At 60.0% G+C, this 9,047-nt stretch overlaps 1 protein-coding gene across 2 annotated transcripts in view; it reads left to right on the forward strand.

The window, feature by feature from the left end:
- Positions 1–7,389, forward strand: part of ITFG3 (integrin alpha FG-GAP repeat containing 3) — a 41,860-nt gene extending 34,471 nt beyond the window's left edge. For both annotated transcript variants that reach the window (XM_011960075.1, XM_011960076.1), the window contains 10 exons: positions 701–817; positions 1,192–1,383; positions 3,094–3,224; positions 3,695–3,827; positions 4,026–4,155; positions 4,546–4,686; positions 4,983–5,058; positions 5,290–5,445; positions 5,890–5,992; positions 6,087–7,389. In XM_011960075.1, the coding sequence (XP_011815465.1) occupies positions 701–817; positions 1,192–1,383; positions 3,094–3,224; positions 3,695–3,827; positions 4,026–4,155; positions 4,546–4,686; positions 4,983–5,058; positions 5,290–5,445; positions 5,890–5,992; positions 6,087–6,298 (1,391 nt within the window). In that variant the 3' untranslated portion in view covers positions 6,299–7,389. The remainder of the gene's footprint in view (positions 1–700; positions 818–1,191; positions 1,384–3,093; positions 3,225–3,694; positions 3,828–4,025; positions 4,156–4,545; positions 4,687–4,982; positions 5,059–5,289; positions 5,446–5,889; positions 5,993–6,086) is intronic.
- The last annotated feature ends 1,658 nt before the right edge of the window (positions 7,390–9,047 follow it).

Raw genomic sequence — 9,047 nt, forward strand, 5'->3', positions numbered from 1 at the left:
TTTTTTTTTTTCTTTTTTTTTGAGATGGACTCTCGCTGTCTCCAGGCTGCTGGATTGCAGTGGTGCGATCTCGGCTCACTGCAACCTCCACCTCCTGGTTCAAACAATTCTCTTGCCTCAGTCTCCTGAGTAGCTGGGATTACAGGCATGCGCCACCACACCCAGCTAATTTTTTGTATTTTTAGTAGAGACAGGGTTTCACATGTTGGCCAGGATGGTCTCAATCTCCTGACCTTGTTATCTGCCCACCTCGGCCTCCCAAAGTGCTGGGATTACAGGCGTGAGCCACCACCCCTGGCCAACTTCATTCTTTTGGTTTTTGATTTTAGGGCGTAAAGTTTATCACTTGAGTCCTTGAATGAAAGGAAGTATAAACCCTAATGAGTATGGAGTGTGGACTGTCTAGACGCCCACCTGGTCTAGGGAGGGATTTCTTCCTGAACGGAAGGTGCCAGAACACACGTTCTTAACGCCCAGGTGTCCGGCTTGTTCCTTTCTGAAGCTTAGCACTGGGCCTTGTGGTCCCACCCCTTGTGTTCAGGAAGAACATTACTCACCCGAGTGAGGAAGAAGTCACCGTCCTGGCTGGGTGAGCTCACAGGGGCAGGTGCCACGGAGCAGAGAAGTAGGTCATGTTGGACCCGATCGCCTGGAAACCAGACGTGGCCCGTGGAGCGTAGTCTGTGGTTTTCTCTTTCAGTTATCTATGATTTCCTGGCTGTGGATGACATAAACGGGGACAGGATCCAAGATGTTCTCTTTCTTTATAAAAACACCAACAGCAGCAACAATTTCAACCGATCCTGTGTGGATGAAGGTAATTTCATTTTATATGAAAAGGAAGGAGCTCCGTGTAGAAGGAGGAGGCGTTGTTTTCGGTAACCCTCTCACTTTCATAGTGTTTGGGGGAAACAGATGGTGGTGTTTCTGGAACCCATCTCGTCACCCTTCCTGGCAGGACCAGAAAGAGGCCAAGAAGCCCAGCCCCAGCACCGCCCTGGCCACTGAGCCCCGGTGGGGTCAGCATTAGAGCCCCGGGAGCCTGCAAGATAAAGGGGATCCACGTGGGAGGGAGGGGCTGTGGCCTAGGAGAGGTGTGAGGAAGATAGGCCTAGCGGAGCACATGCTGGGGCTGACCGGCCCGCCTGCCAGGAGGCTGCAACAGTGAGGTGCCGGTGTCTCTCCCTACAGGCTTTTCCTCTCCCTGCACCTTTGCCGCTGCTGTGTCGGGGGCCAACGGCAGCACGCTCTGGGAGAGACCTGTGGCCCAAGACGTGGCCCTGGTGGAGTGTGCTGTGCCCCAGCCAAGAGGCAGTGAGGCACCTTCTGCCTGCATCCTCGTGGGCAGACCCGGTTCTTTCATTGCAGTCGACGCGTTCACAGGTAGGCCAGCCAGGCAGCGGGGTTCTCACTGAGGGCCAATGCCAGGAGGCCCCGATGAGGCTCAGCCCTGTGATCTTGAGGGTGGCTGGATGGGAAGGAAGGTTATGGGGAGAACCTCCAAGTGAGGGTGCAAGCCTATGGAAGTCACACACCTCGGCTGCCTTCAACTGCACTGTGTCTGTTACTTCCCGTTACACTTTGCTGGTGGGCTGTAACACACAGGGGCAGTCCGATGCCACATGCTACGTGGTAGCAGAGAGGAGGAGCGGCTTGGCCGCCGGCTATTCCTGGGGTGTCAGTGGTGGCAGTGCCCAAGGCGAGCCCAGAACATGAACCTGCACTCAGCCCATCAGGGAAGATTGGGGCCTGTCTGTGCCCCTAAGCCTGAGGGTGCAGGTCTCCGAGCCCCAGCGGAGCTGGCTGCATGGAAGCACAAGGGAAAGAATGTATGGTGTGCAGGGCCGTGTGAGTGTGTGTGGGCTCCTTGCACCTCATCACGGTCTGGAGGAATTCTGTGCCTAGATTTGGTGAATGTTCACATTTCCCTTACAAGTTGTCATTTTAAGGATATGGAGGAGAATAAGGAGCAGGCTGGAATATTTTAAGAATCAAGGAGGCCGGGCACGGTGGCTCAAGCCTGTAATCCCAGCACTTTGGGAGGCCGAGACGGGCGGATCACGAGGTCAGGAGATCGAGACCATCCTGGCTAACACGGTGAAACCCCGTCTCTACTAAAAAATACAAAAAAACTAGCCGGGCGAGGTGGCGGGCGCCTGTAGTCCCAGCTACTCGGGAGGCTGAGGCAGGAGAATGACGTAAACCCGGGAGGCGGAGCTTGCAGTGAGCGGAGATCCGGCCACTGCACTCCAGACTGGGCGACAGAGCGAGACTCTGTCTCAAAAAAAAAAAAAAAATACAAAAATAAAGAAAAGGAAATACAAAAAAACTAGCCGGGCGAGGTGGCGGGCGCCTGTAGTCCCAGCTACTCGGGAGGCTGAGGCAGGAGAATGACGTAAACCCGGGAGGCGGAGCTTGCAGTGAGCGGAGATCCGGCCACTGCACTCCAGACTGGGCGACAGAGCGAGACTCTGTCTCAAAAAAAAAAAAAATACAAAAATAAAGAATCAAGGATCTGTCTTAAAAAAAGGTTTGGATGAGATTGTACGTGCGTAAGGAGTTGCTTTGGGACCTGTGGTCAGTAGGTCCGCCTCCGAGCACACACCTCCATTCTTGCCTTCTATGTGGAGAGCAGAGGAAGGGGCCACTCAGCCAGGGCCTGCATAGCACCAAGGGGACGCCTGCAACCCCAGCAGGAGGCAGGGGCTTCTAGAGGTGAGTGAGGTCAGGCTTCATCCACTCGGGCAGGAGGGTCAGCATTGGCCTTAGATGTTCCAGGACACGCAGATAGGAGAAAAGGAAGGGGGAACTCTGCAGTTCCCAGGAATGAGGCTGTCAGCGTTTGGCGTGTTGCCACCGCGTCTCCATACACGGGCAGGACGTGTGTCCACCACCTCCATGTGCTGCTCCTTTACAAGCACAGGAGTGCCGCCCTCCCCTCCTGTTGGCGTCTCTGCTCTGAGTGTGCGGCGAGCCATGGGGTCACGAGGGTGATGCCTCAACGCGAGCCTGCCTGTCACAGGCCGTGCAGTTGCCAGGCCGCTGTTGAAGGGAACTCAGGGCCACGTTGCGTGACCGTGTGCTTGATTTTAGGGGAAACCCTGTGGAACCACAGCAGCAGCTTCAGCGGGAATGCGTCCATCCTGAGCCCTCTGCTGCAGGTGCCTGACGTAGACAGCGATGGGGCCCCAGACCTGCTGGTTTTCACCCAGGAGCAGAAGGAGGTACAGCCAAGCCTGGCTCTCCTCCCAAGTCACCAAGGCCACCTGCCACACGGCCCTCCTCTGCCTCCCCATCTGCTGCCACTTCCCAGACAGGATTTGGGTCTGACCACTTGTCGGGGACTCTCCCATGCCCCACGTTCCCAACTCCCATAGACCCAGCATACGGAGGGGGCTCCACCTCTACCAGGTAGCTCTGGGGCCTCCCCAGGAACGGTGGAGCACACACGTCCCACGTGTGCTGTTACAGTGTTGGGGGTGAAGCGCTGAGGGCTGGGAGCGTCTGCGCGCACTGAGGCTGCCTCCTGTGCCCCACACTTGGAGGCACTGACCAGTGTCAGACTCTCTGATGTCAGCGCCCCTTTCCTCAAACCCAAGAGCCTGTGGGCCCCTTACCTTCCACGTCTGCTGTGGTCGAGTGCCCCGCCCCCAGGCTCAGGTCCCTCTCTTCCCAGGGCTCTGTGTCATTGCAGGTTAGTGGCCACCTCTACTCAGGCAGCACCGGGCACCAGATTGGCCTCAGAGGCAGCCTGGGTGTGGACGGAGAAAGTGGCTTCCTCCTTCACGTCACCAGGACGGGTGCCCACTACATCCTCTTTCCCTGCGGTACGTTGTTTCTGCCACATCCCTGGCTGGCCTCCCTCACGGAGCGTGACTGCCCTGCGGCTCCTCAGGTCCTGCTTCTGCTCTCGAGGTGCTGGAGTCAGGGAGCCCAGGGGCCTGGCTCCATGTGACCCCACATGCTCCTGGTCCGGGTTCACAGCGTGACCCTGGTGACCTCAGGCCCTCCTGTGTTTTGAATAGCAAGCTCCCTCTGCGGCTGCTCCGTGAAGGGTCTCTACGAGAAGGTGACCGGGAGGGACGGCCCATTCAAGAATGACCCGCACTGGGAGAGCATGCTCAATGCCACCACCCGCAGGATGCTTTCCCACAGGTGGGTCTGGGCCGCCGCCTTGCTGCACGCAGAGCGCCCACCCCACGGCTCAGCGCCCCTGCCTCGGTGTCTGGACAGTCTGTGGAGCCCGGAGCAGCCCCCGGGCAGGGAGGTGCTGGGGACGCCGTGCGGTCACCCTGGGTTCAGATGTGAGAAACGGTCACACGAGCCGAGTACAGAGCGGAGAGAAGAAAGGTTCCCGGCGCTGTGCCTGTCGTCGTCTCCATGGAAAGTGGGGGTCTTCCTTCTCTTTTCAAGCTGTAGAACTGAGAAACAGGAGTTATGGGGGCCTGAGAGGAGCACCCTGAGACAGGCGGTGCCAGGGCCTCCACTGGGTGTCTGAGGCCGCCCCAGGGACCCAGCGCCCCTTTCTCCCACTCTCCTGTCTAGCTCGGGAGCAGTGCGCTACCTGATGCACGTCCCGGGGAGCACCGGCGCAGATGTGCTCCTCGTGGGCTCAGAGGGCTTCGTGCTGTTGGACGGGCAGGAGCTGACAGCCCGCTGGACGCCCAAGGCAGCCCATGTCCTGAGGTACGAGGTCTACCCAAGGAGCCGTGCAGGTGCTGCACCCCTCCCCAGCACCCTGGGCACGTCCCACCGGCTGGTGAGGGGACAGCCCTGGGGGTGGGGCCGGAGACCGTGTGCTGCTGCCAGGGCCTCTTGCCTGTCTCTGGTGCTGCCTCTTGCCCCAGACTTCAGCTCCGTGTCCTGGGCTGTGGTCCAGATGTGGCCATGGGAGAATGAGGGCGGACCTGCTCCTGGGCACATCCTTCATCTCAGTCTCCTCACTGAGACCCCTCGTGAGTGCGTCCTCCATACTGTTCCAGAAAACCCATCTTCGGCCACTACAAACCAGACACCTTGGCTGTAGTCGTTGAAAACGGAACTGGCACCAACAGACAGGTTCGCCGTTCTTCCTTCGGAGGTGGCACCTTTGTTCTTAGCTGAGGGCAGACTGGTCTGAAAGCAGACGGGGCTGCAGCCCAGGAGGCTGCTGCCCTCAGAGCCGCTGAGAAGGTTCTGGCTCCCTCAGAGCATCTGCCTCCAGGGCTGGTGTGGCTGGGGGCACGTGCAAGCCTTGAGGTGTTCCCGGCAGCCCCGACGTCGGCCCCACAGTGTCCCCTCCCTCCCCAGATCCTGTTCCTGGACCTTGGCACTGGAGCTGTCCTGTGTAGCCTAGCCCTCCCGAGCCTCCCTGGGGGTCCAGTGTCCGCCAGCCTGCCGACCGCAGACCACCGCTCAGCCTTCTTCTTCTGGGGCCTCCACGAGCTGGGCAGCACCAGCGAGACGGTACGGGAGCCGCCCTCGGAGCAGCTGTGCTGGGAGCCAGGGCCAGAGACCCAGCCTTGGGCTCCACCTGGGAGTGCTCAGAAGCTAATTGGTGCCTGGGTGACCTCAAATAAATTGAAGTCCAGTGACAGTCAGTCAGGATGAGGTGGTGCAAGCTGAGGGAAAGTGACCTTAGAGGAGTCCAGGGAGAAGGGGCTGATGGCCTTCGGTGGATAGGGGAGCACACAGCCATGCCCTGAAGGGAGTGGCCGCTGGCAAGGACCAGGGTCAGGACCAGGTTGGGCGGGAGGACCTGGGAGGTGGCCACAGAGCTGGGGCTGGCATGTGGGGGGCCCAGATAGGGCCCCTAGTGAACGCAGAGCTCCAGGCGTGGTCACTCGGACAGCAGTGCCTGTGGGAGTGCTCCGTGAGGGGCGTGGGGCCCACTGCTGGTTCTTGCTCCAGGAGACGGGGGAGGCCCGGCATAGCCTGTACATGTTCCACCCCACCCTGCCCCGTGTGCTGCTGGAGCTGGCCAATGTCTCTGCCCACGTTGTCGCCTTCGATGGTGAGTGCGGCCTTGGCCGGGGACCCGGGTGTTCCGCGGGGTCTGTCCTGGCTGGTCCCGAGCCGCCCTGACAGCTGTGTCCCCCACCCTGCAGCTGTCCTGTTGGAGCCAAGCCGCCACGCTGCCTACATCCTCCTGACAGGCCCAGCAGACTCCGAGGCACCTGGACTGGTCTCTGTGATCAAGCACAAGGTGCGGGACCTCGTCCCAAGCAGCAGGGTGGTCCGCCTGGGTGAGGGTGAGCCAGACAGTGATCAGGCCATCAGGGACCGGTTCTCCCAGCTGCGGTACCGGAGGGAGGCGTAGAGGCACGCCAGCCAGAGCCTGTGGAGAGACTCCGCCTGCTGACACTAAACGTCCTGGGAAGTGGGCCCCTTCCTGGGTCTCCGCACTGACTCCCCCACTCCTGACCCTGGTGATGGTTGCCACTGGGCAGCAGCGGCCTTACCAGTCCTCCACGATTGCACCCAGGGACGTGCATGGGTGAGGGGACACCCTGGGCCTGTCTCCCGCCCAGCGTCCTCCCTGAGTCCCCACACAGGGCCTCACTCTGCACCTCACCAGGGTCCCGCTCACACCAGGCAGCCTTCATAGTGGTCTCCCTGGGCCACCTTGGGCAGAACTGGGTCATGCAGCACCCCATCCTTACCCAGTGCCCTCTCCTTGCCAGCTTCTCCCCAGGCCAGCGTGTAGAAGGAGCCAGGGTGTCCCCACGACAGGCCGTCCCCCACCCCATCCTGTAGAAGTCTATTCCTCTTTTCCCTCCTGTGCTCCATCCCCCAAGGAGTCATGGAACTCAGGGTACGGGGTCCTGGGGCAGCCTCAGGGCCTCAACGGGAACCTGAGACAGCTCCAGCTTCCCAGCCCTTCCAGGAGCTGCAGGGGGATCCTCTGGCAGGGGGGCTGTGACTTGGTTCCTTTGTCCAGGCCCTATGAGGAAGCCCCCAGCAGGATGGGTGGGGCCTGCTCTGGAGCTGAGCCCGCAGCCGCTCACAGGTGTCCTTCGTGGAGTTGCAGCCATGTGCTGTCTGCACGTGCTGTGAATATCCCGAGGGCCTGGCTGTGGGATGTGTGTTTGGGTCAGTCTGTGCCCTCTCAGTAGACACTGGAGCTGCTGGATCCCTGAAGAGGCCCCGTGCCCCAGGCATGGCAGGCACCTCACCTCTCCCTTTCCGGTGCTCACACGCCCCGCCGTGTCACCTGATGCAGGACTCACCTCTGTGCCTTGCTGCTCCTGAGGCCCAAGGGCAGCTGTGGTGCTCTGTGCTGCTGGGGCCACCCAGGCCACAGAGCCTGAGCTTCATAGCCAAAGCAGCCTGATGACCCACCCACCGAGGAAGAAAGCAGAATAAACATTTTTGCCTGAAAAACCCCGGTGGTCAGGCTGAGCCTAGCGTATGCGCGTCTGCCTGTCTCTCTGCTCCCTAAGGAGTCAAATGGATTTGTTCCTGGAGGAGTGACCAGGAATTCGCTGGCCATCCTGAGTCAGGGTGGGGAGGACTGCCAAGGAGGCGAGCACCCCCACCCAGACCTGCTCCGTCAGAAACTGGGTGTCCAGCAATCTTGACAGCCTCAGGGCGTCTCTGGTTTGAGGACCCCTGCCCAACAAGCTGGGCACCCTGGCCCCATGCGAGCGGGTGTGCTCCCACCTGGAACAGACGGTGGCCTCAGCACCGCGCGTGACATGAGGGCTGGCTGGAGTCCAGACTGAAGCGGTGATGGTAGGGCCGGGGTGAGCTCTGGTGACCAGGCAGGGGCTTCCCTGAGATGCAGCTTCGGGTGTGGCAGCAGTGAGGGGTAGGCAGGTATTTTACAGAACCCTGCAGGAGTGTCCCGCGGGCATGTATGCAAGTGTGAAAAGCCCTGTTTTACAGCCTCACAGGTATAACCTTGTTGCTGTTGCTCCTTGCCAAGGTGTGGGAGGGGACATGGGGGCTGAGGTTGGACAGGTGGGTGCCCTCGTGCCAGGAAGCTATTCTCTTGTCCCTGAGAAAAGGAACCCAGCACACAAGGCCTTGAGTATGAAAGGGCCACAGGGCTCTGGGGACAAGTCCTGTAAGAGAACTGCCAGGTAGGCAGGGTAGGGCTGGAGGGAGAGGGGAAGGTTCACTGGGCTTGCAAGAGCTGCCCCCTGACAGCATGGGAGGGAGTGCAGGGGGTCCCCAAAGGGAGGGGACATCCTGCAGGTCACAGGAGCAGCCGTGCACCTGGCCACGGAGGGGTGGGCAGGGCCATGAGCCCCACCCTGAGAAGGAGTTGAGGGACTGGACCAAGGGGTGCTGTTGCTGGTGGGCAGCGGTTTCCCTCCGTGCAGTAACAGCCTGCACCCCTGGGCTGTGAAGAAGCGATTCTTGCCCTGTGGTCACTGCGGGCCCTAGAGGGTCTGGGCCATGCCATGCCATGCACTCGAGCTCTGCGGCCTTAGGGCAGGTTGGGGACAACTGCCTCTCCCCACAGGCCTCCTTAACTCAGTTTCCTCACTGTTCCCCTCTGGAGGGCAGGTGTCCCCACACACTACCCTGCTCACCCGAGCCTACCAGAGTACAAGTGCCCCTGGCTGTCTCCTCCCAAAGACCAAATGCCCCAAGGCTGCTGCCTGGGTCTGAGAGGGTCAAGTCCCTCCTCCACCATCAACTCCACACACCTGGGACCTGCCCCTCCCTCTCCACACACTGCACACATCACATGCACAATACATTCACGCATATGTACTATGCACATGCACACCTCATACATGCAATGTATGCCACACATGCATCATACACACTACACGTGCCCGCACACCACATATGCATGCCTCACAGTACACCTGCACACGTGCACTACGCCGTGCATGTGCTATGCACATACACCACATGTGTGCCTCACAGTGCTACACATGCATCATACACATGCACACACCACATGTGTGCCTCACAGTGCTACACATGCATCATACACGTGCACACACGTGTGCCTCACAGTGCTACACATGCATCATACACGTGCACACACCACACGTGTGCCTCCCAGTGCTACACATCCATCACACACACACGTGCACACACATCACATA

This window comes from Colobus angolensis, unplaced genomic scaffold (assembly GCF_000951035.1).
Source record: "Colobus angolensis palliatus isolate OR3802 unplaced genomic scaffold, Cang.pa_1.0 Scaffold502, whole genome shotgun sequence".
NCBI classification, from domain to species: Eukaryota; Metazoa; Chordata; class Mammalia; order Primates; family Cercopithecidae; genus Colobus; species Colobus angolensis.